Raw genomic sequence first — 17,960 nt, forward strand, 5'->3', positions numbered from 1 at the left:
GATGGGAGGGTGAGGAGGGTGGAATTTAAAATAATCTTTATGGTTTTTAATGTGGAATAATTGCAAATGGGACTCTTCTGCCAACAGGGCTGGATCTGGCTGACTCAATCTTACCTTATGTAATCCCAGTTCCTTCCCTTCATTCCAAACAAAGTCATTCAATGGCTCTTGGGGGAGGCCTCAAAGCCATGCCCCAGAGAGTATGTCTGAACTTTACTCCTATTCAGCTATCAGTGTGAAAAAGAAGGGACAGCCAAGGCAGGGGCACCCTAACCCAAGACTCCTGGAGAGGACTCCTTCTGAGTCTATGGTTTAACAGATGAGGAAGGTGTAAGGGTACTGCCCAGTGGAGCTCAGGGTAAGAATGATAAAGAGAAGGACCTGAAGCAAACTAGTAACTGAACCTTTCCAGGGGCAGTCATGCTATTACTGCTGCAAGCTGGTTGCAAAAGCCTCCCTGGCCTGTGACAGCAAAGTGACTGAAGTGAGATGAATGAATACTGGCAGCCAGGCACAAATAAATGTTATGTACCAAATTATAAAGGATGCTCCAAAGGAAACCTCATATTTGGGGAAGCTTGGTCTCTTCCACAGAAAAGTAAAGTAACCTTTCCCCAGTCCCTAACCCCCACTGGATGATGGGGGAGGGAGTGGGGAGAACAAATGCAAACAAATTTTCAAATCAAAAAAAGCCAAAGGAAGGTGCTAGCGGCTGGGCACCTGGTGGGGATGGGGACCGCTAGGCTTAGTCTAAGGCCAATGGCTTCCGGAGGGATAGTTGGGCACTGTGGGGTACTCAGGCAGGCTTGTGCCTGAGAAGTTGTTGAACTGCGCTTCCCTGCTGGGTGGGTTCCTCCAGTTTCCACTTCTCCACTCATCTTGGGCTTTCTGAAGGCTACCACCGGACCCACGGTAGAACCTATGCACCTGAAAGAAAGATGGGAAGGGACACAGGAAGGGATTCAGTAGTGAGAAACTCCTTCAGGGCATCCTGCTTCTATCTTTGGAGCCTAGTCAGTGTTGGCTAATGTACTCAACTTCATATAATTGTGAATTTAAGCAATTTCATAGAAGTAAAAAAAGGGATTTAGTGCTAGGGAGAAGCCTGGCAGGTGAGATACAAAAAAGACAGGATCAAGAAAGGTTCAGGTAGAAAGTGGTGCTAGAGTTGAGTCTTGAAGGAAGTAAGGTAAGTAACCTCTATGAGGAGGAGGTGAGGAACCGATGTGTTCTAAGCATGAAGAGGAGGAGATGGAAAGTCATGTGAAAAGAACAGCAAGAAGTCCAGCCTAACTTAGTTATAGAATACGGGAAGGGGAGTCATATACTAAGCTGCAAAGGTAAGCTGGGGGCAGATTGTAAAGGGTTTTAAAAACTGAACAAATTCTGCTAGAGGCAATAGGGAGTTACTGGATTTTCTGCATCTACTGAGATAATAAAGTAATTTCTGTTAGTTTAGTTATTGATATGGTCGATTATGCTGATAGTTTTCCTAATATTAAACCAGCCCTGCATTCCTGGTATAAATCCCACCTGGGTCATAGTGAGTGATCTTTGTGATATTGCTGTAGTCTCCTTGCTAGTATCTTATTTAAAATGTTTGCATCTATATTCATTAATGAAATTGGCCTATAATTTTCTTTCTCTGTTTTTGTTCCTCCTGGCTTAGGTAACAGTACCATATTTATTTCATAAAAAGAATTCGTTAGGATTCCTTCGAATTACTGGATTTTCCTGAATAGGGGAGTAATGTGGTCAGCATCTATGCTTAAGGGAAATAACATTGCCAATTGTGTGAAGGACAGATTGGAGAAAGAACAGACTGGGGGCCTGGAGAATTGTAAGTTCAGAAAAGAGATGATGGGGGCCAGTTTACAGCAAGGGGCACTGCAGGATTGAGACCAGACAGATCAAAGGTGTACGGAACTAGAAATGGTTAAGATGTGGCAACTGAGTGGATGCAAGAAGCAAGGGAGAGTGAGAAGTTGAGATAATGTAGGGGCTGGGACACTAAGGGATTGGGAAGGTGGCAGTACCCAGAAGACATAGGGAAATTTGGTCAAGAGTTGATTTCTGGGACAAAAAATAATGAATTCTGTTTTGGCCATGTTAAATTTGAGAAGATTCTGGGATGCCCTGTTTGAAATGTTCAATAGTTGTTGGTGATAACATAGCTGTGGCCTGGGAGAGAGATCAGGTCTGAGCCAACAGGTCTGAGAGTCAGGAACAAAGAGACAATTAAACCCATGGGACATGAAATCACTAAATGAGATGGGAAAGAGAGAAAAAAGGCTTAGAACAGAACCTCATCAACATAGGACTTTCTTGTGTGCTGTCAGATGGAGTATATAGGTGGAGTAGAAATTAATTCATTTCTCCAAAGTTCTGAAAACATTGAATTTTGGAATTTTAAATTATTTTTGCCAAATTGATGTGTGTGAGGTAACACCAGCATTATTTAACTTGCCTTTATTAAATTTTGAATGAGGTAACTGAAGTCCATAAACATTTATATATTTTTCAACTATTTATTTCAATTTTTATTTCTTCTTTTTCTTTTTTCTTTTCTTTTTTTTTTCAGTTCGTTGGTGGCCAAGTTAAGAATGCCAGGTCCTTGGGACACAGTGACCATGAACCTGCTGGGTGTGTTCTGATGCTTTTCCTCAGACTGGCAGAGCGGATTTTAAAATATGATTTAAAGTAAATGAGAAAGTAAGGGGAGATCCCCTGGCCTAAGATTCTAGAGGTGGAACAAATAGATAAGATTCTCTCAAGGAGGAAATTCTGATGATGCAATACAAATGATGATGGTGAAGGAGAAAAGGGGGAATTGTCTAGAGAGACTGATGTGCTGCTAGGGAACTACTGATCTAGCAATCTAAGAGTTTATAAAAAAGATGTATAGAAAAAGAAAAGGAAAGGCAGCTAAGAGAATGGAAACAAAATAAGGTAAAGGATCCAAAAGAATATCAGAAATAATAAAGCCCAGCATGAGCTAGAGCTAGCAAAGACAGTCATACTGGAAGGATCAGGACCTATGATAATAGGGGATAAAAAAGAAGACAGAATCACTCAACTCTTTCTTTTTTGCTTCTCTTTTTTCCTAACAAGGAGAATTATCTTCAAAACCAAAAGTACTTAATAGAGAACTGAAACCCAAGAGGAGTGAGGAGAAACTCCTTGAGGTGAGATGCCCAAATAAGCCATTTCCAGAGGTAGGGAACCAAAAGTGGGTTTACAGAAAGTCTTGTACGAGACCCATCTGGACCACATCATCCTAGGGGAGGTAGAGATGCTACCAGGAGGACAATAAATAGATGTAAAAGGAAATAAAGATGTAAAAAAGGGTCAGCTAGGTGGCTCAGTGGATAGAGAGCCAGGCCTGGAGACAGAAGTGCTGGGTTCAAATATGACCTCAGACACTTCCTAGCTTTGTGGTCCTGGGCAAGTCACTTAACCCCAATTGTCTAACCTTTTCCACTCTTCTGCCTTGGACTGATACTGTTAAAAAAAAAAAGCCCATCCAGGTTTTTATGATTATATAATTTTGTTAAGTGACAGAAAAAATGCCACAGCTGTACCATAACATCTTAGACCCTCTCAAAAGCAAAAGTTATCTCAGGGAGCAGATATCAAGAGAAATATCAAACTATACTGGTATCTAAAAAGACAAGTGAAAGAATTTTAACAGGTAACATCTTTGGGTACTCTTTTGAGGGTATTCTTGGTGAGAAGCAATTTGAGCAGGTCAGACAGGCCAGCTGGGACAAACACCTCTCCAGCAGAGATCTGCTTTGAGTCACTGCAGAGAACAAGAGGGCCCGGTGTCTGTGGATTACAAAAAACAGACCCCTAATGCTCTGGGCTTAGCAGTCAAAGTTTGCTTTGGAGTTCACGAGAAACTTCTACACAGGATCCAGGCTTTGGTAGGAACCACAGGGAGAATTCTGTCCAATGACCCTCAGAGCACTGTCCAGTGAATCATATAATAGGGAAACAGGTGTTTGCCATGGTCTCAGAGGATGCTTATGCAGGGCCCAGAAGGAAGAGGGGACTCCTTGATGGTGAGATCCTTCTGATGAGTCTGTTGATGGCCAGTTTAACTCACAATGTCCTTCAACAACTCAGGTCTTCCTCAGCAGGAATCATGGTTATGTGAAAAAGACTGACTGTCCTAGCCATCTATAGAGGGACGATAAATGCCAACTGTGCAGCCTCTAACACACACCCAGACAGTCTGTCCATAGAGTGACTACATGAGCACAGGTACTTGGGGGAGGTACTGTCTGTGGATAATGTGGACACAGAAGAGAAGACTTAGCAGGAAGTGTTTGGGAAAATCAGTAATGCTTTGAACAAAGTCACACTGTTTCCTAGCCCAAAGCCCTACCTTTTCCCCCATGAATGTTCTTTTGGAAATGCTATGTGGTTGCAAATCATGGAATAAATAAGCCTTAAGGAATCCAAGTTGCAAATGATCCAAAAGGCAATGAAGAGATGGGGGGTAGATCACTGGGGGAATGGTTGCATACATTATGGTAGATGATTGTGATGGCATGCTATCATGCTATAAGAAATGACCAGCAGGATGCTTTCAGAAAAATCTGGGAAGACTTATATTAACTGACACAAAGTAAAGTGATCAGAACCAGAACACTGTACAAGTAACAGCAATATTTGTAAAGATGATCAACTGGGAAAGACTTAGCTACTCTGACCAAGACCCTGATCCAAGACAATGCCAAAAGACCTAAGATGAAAAATGTTTTTCACCTCCAGAGAGAGAACTGATGAACTCTGAATGCAGACTGAGATCTAATTTCCTCATTTAATTTTTCTTGCTTTTTTTGGCAACATAGGCTAGTATGGAAATGTCTTGTATGATGAGTAGGGTAGGTAGGAGGGGGAGAAATTGGATCTCAAAATTTAAGAAAAAAGAATGTTAAATTTTTTTTTTTATTAAAAAAAAAAAGATGCATGGCAGACACAAAGAAGTTCTAGCACAGAGCTGTGGATACTAACTAGCTAAATAATAACCCTAATACTAACTAGCTAATACTAACCCCTGCCCTAAATACTAGCTAGCTATACAACCCTAAGCTAGTCCCTTACCCTCTTTGTGTCTTCATTTCCTCATCTGTGAAATGAGGGACGTGTCTGGATAGCCTTTAAGTTCCCTTCTGGGTCTAAATTTCTTGTGCATGATAAGATGAGCTTCATGTGGCAAGCTTGCACTGGGTTCACTGGGGAAGGTAGGGCAGGCAAGCGGTTTTGAGAGGAGGAGTCTACTTCTGGGAAGACTTCCCACCTCTGGGAAGGCCTATCAAAGCAGTGAGGCAGGGTATCTTCAGAGGAGACATGAGAACTTGAACAAGACTGATAGGATAAGAAGGCCCTCCGATGGGACCTGAAAGCCACAGGGACACTTAGTCTTACCCTCACAAGGACCACACACATCATGGCGGCTGATAGCGTGAACATTATGGCTGGGAAGATCATGAACACAGCAGCTACAACGTTTGTCCTGAAGAAGCCTGCTGACCACCAGCCACTGTAAGGAAGGATAAGAGATGGAGGGCATGAGTGGAAGTACTACAGAATTCAGGTTACTCACTGTGCATGTGACATGCAGCAAGCTGGAAATAAGGCTGTCTGCTGCAGTGTTAACAAAGGGTAAAGAATGGGGAATGAGCCAGAAAGAGGACTATGGGATTAACCAGGTGGCACGCCATCTTTGCCTTACCTGCCTCTTTCTACCATATCTGAGGCTTCAGTTGTGCAACAGTACAGGGTGAGGGGGCAGCTTGGCAAAATGATGCTTACTCAAATACTAAGTTGGAACAACAGAACATTTCCCTCCCTGGGCTTAATGAACAACAGTATGAGATATTTGGGACCTCCACCCCTAATCACAGCAGGGCCCTAGAAAAACAGGGATGGAGAGACAGTGTTAGACAGGGAAGGGTCCTTGGAGGTCATCTAGTCTAACCTTCTTACTTTACAAGAAGGGAACTAAGGCTAGACAGATGCCTCTAACCAGAGCCAAATGACTTGACAAAACATTTTATCTTAATTTTCTGATTTGTAGAATGATAGGGACAGACCATATGATCTGTTCCAATTCTTTAACTATGGTTTTAGGGAAAAAAAGGGGTTCCATAAAGAGATAGAAAGGAGAATATAGGAAGGAAGCAAGCAAGCAAGCAAGCATCTAAGAGCCTACTATGTGCCAGACATTATACTAAGTGCTTTACAAATAATATCTCATTTGATCCTCACAATAGCTCATAAGATTTAAATCAATGTCCAATAACTCCAAGTATTATATTTTATAAGATTTATTAGTAATCACTTGAAGTAGAAGAAATAATAGAATAAAAGTATACAACCTAAGTAAAACCGCATGAGTAAAATTTCCCTGCCTGGCTCTTACCCAACCTCCACAACTGTCTTCCCAAGAGCAGAGAGCAAGGGAGGAACTATACTCACAACTTTATCTTCAAAGCATAAGGACGTAACATGAAAAGGGAAAAGGGAAACTGGGAAAGAGAGTTCTGGGGAGAAAATTCTAATTATATAAGCCTTATAAGGTAGGCACTGTAATCACCCCCATTTTATAGTTGGGGAAACTGAGGCACACAGGTTAGGTGATTTGCCCAGGGCCATACGTCTAGTAAGTATCTGAAGCTGGATCTGAACTCAGATCTTCCTGATGCTAGGCCCCGATGGTAAATCTATGACACACGTATTGTCAGCACTGACGAGCATAGCCATTTTCGATGACACACAGCCATATACAGAGAAGTATGGGGCCACATGCTGAGGATGAAACATTTGCTGTAGTGTAATATAGACACTCTGTGCTGGAGGTCTGTAGGCGAAAACAACTGTTACTAAGCAGGTAAGTTAAATAATTAGTTTTTGGTTTATTAAATACCGCTATATATTATAATTATACATTTTTGTTATTTAAACTATAAATATCGCAAAATTATGGTGTTGTTTTTTTTCTCGAAGTGACACACTACCTGAGTTATGCCCGGTTTTTTGGCGAATTTTGACACACCAAGCTCAAAAAGTTGCCCATCACTGCTTTAGGCCCAGTTTTACTCATTGTGCCATCTAGTCATCTTCAGGATGGCATCTGCCTAAAGCTTGGTCTTATATGAGGCAGCAAAGACTTAAAGAGTAGAGAAACCTGTTTATAAGAACAAAAATCATTCTCCAATTGACAAATAGTTGAAAAAAATGAACAGAATCTTTTAAGGAAGAAAATCAAAGCTACTGAAAGCCATATAAACCAATAACTAATAGAGAAATTCAAATTAAAAGCAATTCTGAAATTCCATATTCATATGGATTATATTGATCATATGAATATATAATTGATCACATCAATTATATATTCATATAATTGATGAAGGTGATGAAATAAGAAAATAGCAAATGCTGAAGGGTTACAAGAAAACAGGCCCATTAATGGATTGCTGGTGAAGCTGTGAATTAGTACAATTATTCTGGAAAGCAATTGGCAATTCTGGAAAGCTAGGTTGTGCAGTGGATAGAGAATGGGGTCTGAAGTTAGGAAGACCCAAATTCAAATTCAGCTGCAGACACTTACTAGTTGTGTGATCCTAGACAAGTCACTTAACTTGTTTGCCTCAGTTTCCTCATCTATAAAATGGAGGTAATAATATATGGGGATAATAAAATGGGGGTAAAAATAACTCTCCTAGGGTTGTTGTCAGGACTAATTTAGATGTCTATAAAGCACTTTGCACTGTGCTTGGCACATTGTAGGTGCTGTATAAATGTCAGCAATTATTTCAAACTGACACCAAAATCACTAAACTGTCTGTGTCTTTGGACCCAGTTATATCCTACCACTAGGACTATACAAAAATCCCAAAGAGATTGAAGAAAGAGGAAAAGGATCCATTTGAGCAAAAATTATTTATGGCAACTCTTTTTTGTGGTGGGAAGAACCAGGCAGGAACTTCCCCATCTCTTGGGGAATGGCTAAACAGATTAGGATGTGTGAATGAGGCAGTAATGGCTTAAAGAGTGGGGAAATCTGTTTAAAAGTCATTTGCCAATTGATCAACAGTCAAGGATACTGTTTTGTGCTGTAAGAAATAATGAAAGTGGATGGTTTCAGAGAAACTTGAAAAGACTTCAGTGGCTGATGTGAGCAGAACCAAGAAAATAATTTATACAGCAACAATACTGTGTAAGGAATTAAAATTAAGGGTTTGGCTAAAATATATGAAAATTATAAATAATATTGTAGTTGCCGATTTAAAATATTATAGCTCAAGTGACTTATAACTCAAAATGACTTTCGATAGTTTTTATTTACAAAATAGGTGTAAGAGTGAAAGTTGAGAAATACAAAAAGAGGGTAGAGAAGATATTTAGCCTATCACACTAAATACTGCTCTGGTGCTTGACTCAGCCGGGCACAACTTGTTAACCCTTGACCGGAATTAATCTCTCTCCAAAAGTCAGGAAAGGAAAGCCAGCTATTTATTCACCCAAGTTCCTTCCAAGAGGCAGTTCAAGGTGAAGACAACAACCTGCCAAGGAAGACTCCTGAAGCCAACCTCTAGTCCCACAAATTCAGGGCCTTCTGGTCCCTTCCTCTCTTCACAGGGGCCAATCACAGCTTTCAAATTTTCTAGCACTGCCCAAGGGGTCAGTGTCTTATAAGATCCACTTCTCATCCTCTGGAGGAATAAACTTTTATCAATGGATTCACAATTTCCTGATTGACTGAGTTGTTAACCACTTTAGCAAATGACTTGAGAATACTCTTACTTAGTGTCTGGTAAGGCACTAAGTAGGGGTACTTCAGTTAATGTTAACCAAGTGTTAACTCGAAATAGACAAAGAGAATAAAGAATTCCCTTTCACAACTGTAAAGACAAATAACTCTGAAAACCTTAAAAACTCTGATCAATAAAATAACCAAACACGATTCCAGGGCAGAAGGTGATGCTGGCTGCCCTCCTCCTGACAGGATATTTCTTTTGGATATGGCCATTGCAGGAATCTGTTTGACAGGATTACATGTATTTGTTATAAGGTTTTTTTGGTGTTTTTTTTCCTGCTTTCTAGTGGGGAAGTAGAAGGTAGGAAGAAGAGAAAATGGATTTTAAGTAAAATTTAAATTTAAAAAGTCAGGAACTCTGGGCTTGAATCGTTGTGGATATGACCAGGCAATCTTCTTCTCTCTGGGGCTTGGTTCCTCCATACTATGTGGACTCTGAACATTATACCATTTGCCTCACTAGGCTAATGTGAAGCAATAGCCTTGTTTTTAGAATTTTTTTTTTTTAAAATTTTAACACCAACTCTGCCTCCCCTCACTCCCAGCATTTCCAGACACATAAGAGAACAGAAAAAGAGGAGGGTGGATGAAACAAGGAATCTGTCACGTATAGCCTTCTTCTCTTTATATAAGACATTCAATGTGTAACTTTTTTTAAAGCCTTTACCTTCTGTCTTAGCATGGATGCTAAGTATAAGTTCCAAGGCAGAACAGAAAGAGGTAGGCTTTGGGGGCTAAGTGATTTGTCCAGGGTCACAAAGCTAAGAAGTATCTGAGGTCACATTTGAACCCAGGATGTCCCACTCTAGGCCTGGCTCTCAATCCACAGAGCCACCTACCTACCCCTTGATGTATAACTTTTCAAGCTGAAACAAGTACTTTGTAAATGGCAAAATGTTCTAAAAATGTGAGTTATGATTGTTACAATGGAGCAGCAGTGGGAGAAGGAAGAGAAGAAAGAGCTTGAAGGCTGTCACTCTTGCCCATCTAAAGCTTTCATCTCTAGGCCAAGGGCTTTGCTCGTGGGCATTATTATTCTTGAAGCTTTTGGTAGCTAGCATCAGAGGGTAAGGTTGGTCGACTGAGTTCAGGAGTTCTGAGCTGATCTAGTATCCTCACAAAGTCCAGCACCAATGTGGGAAACACCTGGAAGCAGGGGCTGGTGAGAGGGAAGCACCAGGCTGCCTAAAAAGAGGCTAACTGGCTTAAGTTGGAAACAAAACAGGTAAAAGATTCCTTGCATATCAAACAAAGGATTGGTCATTGAGTGTTTGCTGCCCTTTCACTTGGACAAAATAGGAAGACCGAGTTTCCAAAAAGGAGCCTCTGGCTGCAGGCTGATGGCAGCTGATGTTGGCTAGTTGGCCTCAATTCCATCCACACTCCCAAACTCCATCTACAGTGCCATCAATAACAGGAACTACTGATTCATCTTCATTTGAAAATTTTACATTTGGCAAAAGGTCTTAGGATTCCACTCAATAAAAGGTACCTGTTAAGTCAATCCCATAAATGAGCAGCTGGCCTCCTAAGCTCTAATAAGATAGATTTCATTTATTACCTTAATTCGGGATCAAAAGATGACTCATTCAGAGCTCTGAATAGATGTACAATAAAGCCCAAGTGAATTGACTGCAAACTGTCATCTAAATGACTAATGACTCTGCCCTGTTTTAATCAGGGTTTGTGCCTCAGACACTGTTCTCCAAGCTGGTGGCTTCCATGACCATAGGAGGACAGAGAAGCTTGACCTAACAGCTTCTGTTATGAATAGGAGATAGGCTGTGCTAGCTTGTTTCATAGTTTGATTTCATCCTTTGGTCTTAGAGACTGAAGTTATTAATTTTTTTTTTAACCTAAAGATGTATTGCAAAGTCTCAGACTACAATTACAAAACCTCTGGAAGGCAGATCCAACCACAGGTGCTTGAAACCTCAAGGTCTTATAACTGACTCCCTTCCTTGGTGCTATGGTCACTTCAGTCACCAAGTCTCTCCCTTCTGCTACAATGCCAGTATATATGGGCTATAATCATCTCCCATTTGAGGTACTTTAAGAGGCTCCTAACTAGTGTCCCTGTCATCAGCAGCTCTCCCTCTCAAAGATCTTGCATATAATTTATAGATTTAATCTTTTTAAAAGGTTTTGATCTCATCATTCTTTGGTTCAGAAACATTCCAAGGCCATATTACTTCAATGAGATGATTCCATCAGCCTGGGTTACACCCCTCTTCCTCCCCAAATGGTTTTCTTGAGTTGCATCGGTCAAAGCTCTAGTGGGGAGGCTTTCTGAACATGGGAAGGCAGGTCCTTTGTTGATAGACATATAATCACCTCCAGGTCTATCCTTCATGGGCTCAGCCTTTGAGAGCAATGATGGAGGATGCTCCAGGCCTTCCAGTATCCTGCATATTATTCAAGAAGGTCTTCTTGCCATCCTGGAATCATACCCTGCTCATTCCTTCCTGGATGATTTTGACATTCTACTTGCTCCCAGCTGCACCTGATCACCTATGGTGCCTCCTTCCTCTAGTCCAGTGGTTCCCAAACTTTTTTGGCCTACCACCCCCTTTCCAGAAAAAATATTACTTAGTGCCCCTGGAAATTAAATTTTTTTTAAATTTTAATAGCAATTACTAGGAAAGATAAATCCACCTGTGGCCATCACCGCCTCCCTGGATCACTGCAGCACCCACCAGGGGGCGGTGGCGCCCACTTTGGGAATCACTGCTCTAGTCTCTCTGCTTACCCACATTTCTACCCATTTCCTGTCAAAGCTCAGTGCAAGACTGGTCTGGCCTTGGACAATCAGTCACAAAGCATCCTCATTGTTAAGACTGGCTAACTGGAATCTCCATTCACCTTGACTTCTCTGGTCAAACTCTCCTCTATATGTTGTTTATGAGACCATCAGCACTTTGAGAACAAGCTCTCTTGCTTGTGTTTGTTCCCTCAGCATTTTTCTTTAGCTCATTTATTCATTTTGGGGGGCATTTACCCTCTAAATGTTGCAAACCAGCACATTGTCTTTCTTCATTATAAAACCTGGATATGGTTTTCCTCAGTGGTGGTGGTCACAACTCTGGTGGGAAGGCTTTCTCAGTTTGGAGAGGCAGGTCCTTTGTTGACTTATACATAAGAATATATTCTTCACGTAGGAACTCAATACAATATTTGTTGAATAAAATGGAAGGATTCCTACACAGAAGACAACCCTGTGGACATCACTTTTAGTCTATTTTTTTAGATTTTGACTGACATTGTGATATTATTATTAATTTGGAGATCAAAAGAGGATAAAAGGTAGGGAGTTGCATCTAATAGAAAGAACAGAAGGCCAACAATTGAGTTCTGCTCTTTCCTTCCCTCTGGTGGCCAATTCTAAAATAGCTTAGTATCTTTTCATCAGAATCAAGTCTATATTGGCTCATTCTCTGAGCAGAAGCAGACCTGGAAAGAAGCTTAGAATGCAATGGCAGGGATAAAAAAATAAATAATAAAATAATTAATAATAATAAAATAATAGATAATAAAATTCAATCTTCTTATTTGACAGATAAACTGAGGCCCAGAGAGTGGATGCAATTTAGCAGCCCATAGCACAGTGTCTGGCACATAGTAGATGCTTCAATCTTTATTGATTGAGTGATGGATCAGAGCAACTTGCTCAGTCACACAGCTACTTGTGGAGCTAGGTCTCCTGGTTCTCAGGCTGGGCTTCTTTCTGCTGGGTCACATGTCTCAACATTTACTATGTGCTGAACCCCCAGCTCTGTGCTGGATGCTAGAGAAGATACAAAAGGAGGTGCTTCCTTGCCCAAGCTTACAGTTTTGTTGGGAAAAAAAGGTGCCTGTGAAAACAATGTGACATTGAGAAAACTAAGCCTGGAATAGGGAAAGAGAAGCAACTCTGAGGTCAGAGGCCAGGAGTTTTTGAAAGCTGGCTCTGTTATTTCCTGTCTAAGCCTAGATAAATCACTCTCAGCGTCTTCCTCCATAAAATCAGGGAGTTAAACTAGCTGATCTCTTTTGGCTCTGGTTTATAAAATGGATGAAAACTCAGGCAGAAAGATCTTGTGGGCTAGAATTGGTTTAAGAAGACTTGCTGGAGAGGGCAGATGACACATTAAAAATGGGTAGGGAAAGATCCCATTTCATACATGTCTGATGACAGATTATTGATTGTTATTTTTCAGTTATTTCACTCACATCTGACTCTTTGGGACCCCATTTGGGGTTTTCTTGACAAAGAGTCAGAGTGGTTTGCTGTTGCCTTCTCCAGCACATTTTAAGATGAGGAAACTGAGGCAAACAGGGTGAAGTGATGTGTTCAGGGACACACAGCTAGAAGTATCTGAGACTGGATTGGAATTCAAGAAGATGAGTCTTCCTGACTCTAGGCCCAGCACTCTATCCACCACATCACCTATCTGCCCCTAGACTGTTGATTAGAAGTGGACAACAGAAATTTCTTTGTGACATTTCTCTCAGGCTGGTGAGATGAACCATATCATCATCCACAACCTAAGGACATTTGGATCTTGTATTTTTATTTATATTTCCGTGTTTATTTCTTTTCCCCCTCAACCAAACCAAAAGCCCCAATATTGCTTTGCAAGGCCTGGGATGATGCTGAGCATATAGTAAATGCATGGTGAATATATCCTTTCTCTGTGCCATAATGAACACAATTTCCTTCTTTCCCAGTTTCCATCTACTTACCTTCACCCAGGCCTGGCTTCCCCCAGATGACCCTGCATCTCTGGCAATCCTTTCTAGCACTGGCCACACTACCAGCCACTCTCCCCTCCATACCCAAACACAAGCTGATCTCAGAGAAGAAAGAAGCTGGAATACTCTAATTACCCACAGACACTTTCAGACTTTCCATATGCTGATTCAAACTCCTCCAGAGAAGTTTACTTTATTAAAATTCTCCACCTTACTCAGAACATGATGGCTACTGTGAACCTCCTCAGTGTAAGAAATAAAATTTAGGTATTATAGATATATATTAAAATATGTGGCCGCCAGGAATCAACAATTAAGGTTGATTCTGTAATTAAATCAGACCCAAGTCAGCATTGGGTTGAAGAGTTTATTTACAATCGGTAGGTAAAAGTAGGAATAAAGAGAAAAGTAGAGGCTAGTCCTGCCTGGACTGAGAGAGAAGAAGGTTATAAAGCTTAATAATGAAGCTGTAAGCCACAGGGCCCAACAGCCAGATAGGCAGAGTTTAGAATTGGCCCAGCTAGGCAAAGGAAGTCAGCCTAACTTACCCACGTGACAATATTGAGTATAATCTGTCTGTGGTCTCAGGAGATGCTTCTTCTTCCAGTTCAAGACAGCAACTGCCCCCACAGGGAGTTCACTAACTTACTTAAAGAGATAGTGTCTTTCATCACTTCCTGTGGTCCACCTCTAATTCAAATGGACAAATGGCAGTTTCTACATTGATGGGCAGTCCCTTATTCTTGATTTGTTACTTATTGTCACGTGTGGGTAACTCATCTCCCCTCCCCACTAAGGGAGCTGAGAGTGACATCATTAGCATGCCTGGGTTGAGTAGATTTTTGACTATTAATGGGATCAAGCTAATTCTATTTACACATCAGTCATCCCTTCTTTAATCTTTTCCTAGTCCATGGCTCCTTGACTAATGTCTTCAAACATGCCTATTTCTCCAGTTTGACTTTAAATAACTAACCTCTTACTAGACCCACCTTCCCATCCCTTCAGCTCTTACCTTCCATCTTTCCAGCCATTCCCAGTTAAACCTTATCTGTCCCTCCTGGATCCTCTCCTATCTGGGAATGTGATATTACTCTCTCCTGGTTCTACTGTAGGCATTCCCTAATGCCTATGTCCTGGGCCTTGGTAACCATATCAGTTCCCATGAGGTTCATTATCATCTCTATGCAGATGATTCAGATTGATATATCCAACCTCAGTTTCTCCCCAGGCTTCAGTCACAACCTACCAGTTGACAGTCCAAGCTGACTATCCCCAGGACATCTCAAATACACTATGAACAAAACAGGTCTTATTTTCTTTCTCTCTTAACCCATGACTACCCAACCTCCTTCTTGCTGCTGAAGGCATCATCACTCTTTTAATGTTTCAAGTTCATAACTTTCCTGTCATCCTCGACTTCTCATCCCTATCTATAATGACTAGTTGAATTTTTTTCTGCCACATCTCTTCTATCTGACCCTTGCTTTCCCTTAACACAGCTGCCCCTTCAGCTCTCCCCCATCACCTCTTGCCTAAATGACTGTGATAACCTTCTCACTGGTGTCCCTGTCTCAAGTCTCTCCCAACTTCTGCCAACAAAGTAATTTCTTTAAGTACAGATCTGACATCACTTCTCCACTTAATAAATTCCAATGGATCTCTACTGTCTATAGGTTTAACTATAAATGTATTTAGGTTTTAAAGGCCCTTTGCAACCTGGCCTTAACCAATCTTTCCTGCTTCATTACATATTATACCCTTCTCAATCCTCTGTAATCCAGCCAAACTAGCCTCTGTTTCTCACCCAGTCTTTCTTTCATCTCTCATCTTTATACCTTTGCAACAGCCATCCCTCATGCCAGGATCACCTTACTCAGAGAATCCCTTTCTTTCTTCAAGACTCAGTACAAGTGCCACCTTTTATAGAAAGCCTCCTGATAATCTTAAAAGCTAAAGCTGTCTCTCCAGATTACTCAACACCATAACTGTATAACTAGATACAGAACAAATAGAAAATGAGTTCATTCGTTTAGTATTTGTTATGTACATACATATTTTTATAATTTTATTTTTTAAATTTCCATATTATTTATTTTTGCAAGTGAATAATCTTATAAACGCAAACCCCTAAAACATATACCTAAACAAACAAGTGATAAATCATATCTTTTCATCTGCACTCCTATTCCAGGAGTTCTTTCTCTGGAGGTGGATAGCATTCTTTACATACAGATTTTTAGAGTGACTTGTCTCCTCTCATTACAAGGCTAGCTCCTTGAGAGAAGAAACCATTTATCCTTGGTAGGCGACTAATAAATGTTTGTAGACTGACTGACTCCTGGAGTCAATGTCAACCATATACTATGTTCTCATAGGACAGGAAAAGCAAAAATGACAGTATGTGTCTCTGGATATGAGAGGCACATGCCTGTCTCCTGTCTCTCCATATTGTACCATCTTTATTATTACTGGAATAATAACCACAAACCTCAGACAGCTATACAGTGTTTAAGACTGGATTTGAACTACAGGCTTCCTGACTCTAGAGCAGGGGTCGGCAACCTTTTTGGCAGTGAGAGCCATAAACGCCATATTTTTTAAAATGTAATTTCGTGAGAGCCGTACAGTGCTCACCATGTGGCTCCTATAACAGCGCCTGAAAAAAAATGGACTTTATGGCTCCTGCAGAAAGCCATATCTGGCCCTCAAAAAAGCCAGATATGGCTCGAGAGCCATACGTTGCCGACCCCTGCTCTAGACCCAATGCTCTTTCCACTGTGCTCCTTAGCTGTTGCTATTACTCCTAGTTTATCTATTGTGATATCTCATAAAACTATAATTTCATGAGCAAGAGTACTTCCTGGGACAACTAGGTAGGTCTGTGGTTAGAGAGCCAGGCCTAGAGACGGGAGGTCCTAGGTTCAAATTGACCTCAGACCCTTCCCAGCTGTGTGACCCTGGGCAAGTCACTTAACCCCCATTGCCTAGCCTTTACCACTCTTTTGCCTTGAAACCAATATTTAGTATTGATTCTAAGATGGAAGGTAAGGGTTAAAAAAAAAAAAAAAGTACTTCTTTGATGAAGCAGACAGGAATCCCTCAACTTAGAAGATGGCTTCCACAATTTTCTATGGCTAAAAAGAGGCCTGCTGGCCAGGGCCTAGTTACCAGGTTGATTCCTGCTGGCACAAAGCACCTTTGTATAAACTGAGGAACTGAGGCTCAGTGAGGGCAGAGCCATATCCAAAGCCATTGATGCGGCAGAAGTGGCTACACATCCTTCTTCTATGAGTGTATGTTAAGGAGGCCTTGTCTCCCCAGCTTCTAGAAGGGAGCTCATGAAGATATGTACATAGTAGCTCATGATTAAGGTTGACTGGATGTACCTCTCTGAGAGGCCATGAGGGGCAATTCTGAATCCCCCTTTATGTGCTGTCTTCTCTGATGAGAACAAGAGCCACAGGCTAGCAGGGACTCTCTATTCTATTAGTATCCTTTATGATAAGCCACCCAGGGCTTAGCCTACCTTAAGTACCTAATCAATGCTTCTCCAGTCCCTTACACATATGGACATCCACCTGGCTTTCAGTGTCCAAGACAGTAATACCCTGAGCTAAGCACAATAAGTATTGTGGACATACTAAGATGTAGTCCGACTATAGTTTGACTAAGGCTGGATGAGGGGACCATCACTTCCTTATTCCTGGAAGCTTAATGCAGTCCAAGGCTGATTGATTAGTTTGGTTCAATTCAAATTCTCTACATTAAATAAGCATATGTTATCTTAAAAGAATTTTTAAAATTCTGAGCTTAACAAACCCCAAATAAATGAATACTTCCCTATACAAGGTAGAACAGAGAAAGGTCATGACATGAAACCACTAATCTTTCTTTAGTACCATTTGCTTTGCCACAATATGTACCCTTGGGAGTTATCCTATCTGTCTGTGCTTCCTTTTCTTCTTTTTTGTACATTACGAAAATGTTTCAGTGCCCTTCTTCCCTTTCTTTTCTTTAAGAAATCATCTCACCTCTCCCTTTCATCTCCCCGTCTTCTAGCTGGGAGAAAGGAAGAAGAAAAAACCCTTGTAACAAAATAGAGTACCTACCATGTTTAAGGCACTGTGCTAGCTCTTGGGGGTACAGAGAAAAAGAGAAACATCTCTACCTGCAGGGAACTTATATTCATCCTACATTCAGAGAAGCTGTAGGTGTCCAAATGAGAAAACACAAGCTGATGTGAGGAGGGAGAAATGGAGAAAGGGGAGAATGAAGTGAGAAAATTTTGTGAAGGAGGCAACACAGGAAGAACCTAAAGGATTATGAAAGGCAGAGAAGTAGAAGGAGAACATTCTAGGCACAGGGCACGGCTTAGGCAAGTAAATGGAGGTTTATT

General features: G+C 41.1%; 1 protein-coding gene across 1 annotated transcript in view; it reads right to left on the reverse strand.

Moving 5' to 3' along the window:
- Positions 1 to 413: 413 nt before the first annotated feature.
- Positions 414 to 17,960, reverse strand: part of SCAMP4 (secretory carrier membrane protein 4) — an 82,606-nt gene continuing 65,059 nt past the window's right edge. The window contains exons 7-8 of the mRNA XM_044658616.1: positions 5,437 to 5,551; positions 414 to 927 (exon numbers count right to left, since the gene is read on the reverse strand). Of these exons, the coding sequence (XP_044514551.1) occupies positions 751 to 927; positions 5,437 to 5,551 (292 nt within the window). The 3' untranslated portion in view covers positions 414 to 750. The remainder of the gene's footprint in view (positions 928 to 5,436; positions 5,552 to 17,960) is intronic.

The sequence above is a fragment of the Gracilinanus agilis genome, chromosome 1 (genome assembly GCF_016433145.1).
Source record: "Gracilinanus agilis isolate LMUSP501 chromosome 1, AgileGrace, whole genome shotgun sequence".
Taxonomy (NCBI): Eukaryota; Metazoa; Chordata; class Mammalia; order Didelphimorphia; family Didelphidae; genus Gracilinanus; species Gracilinanus agilis.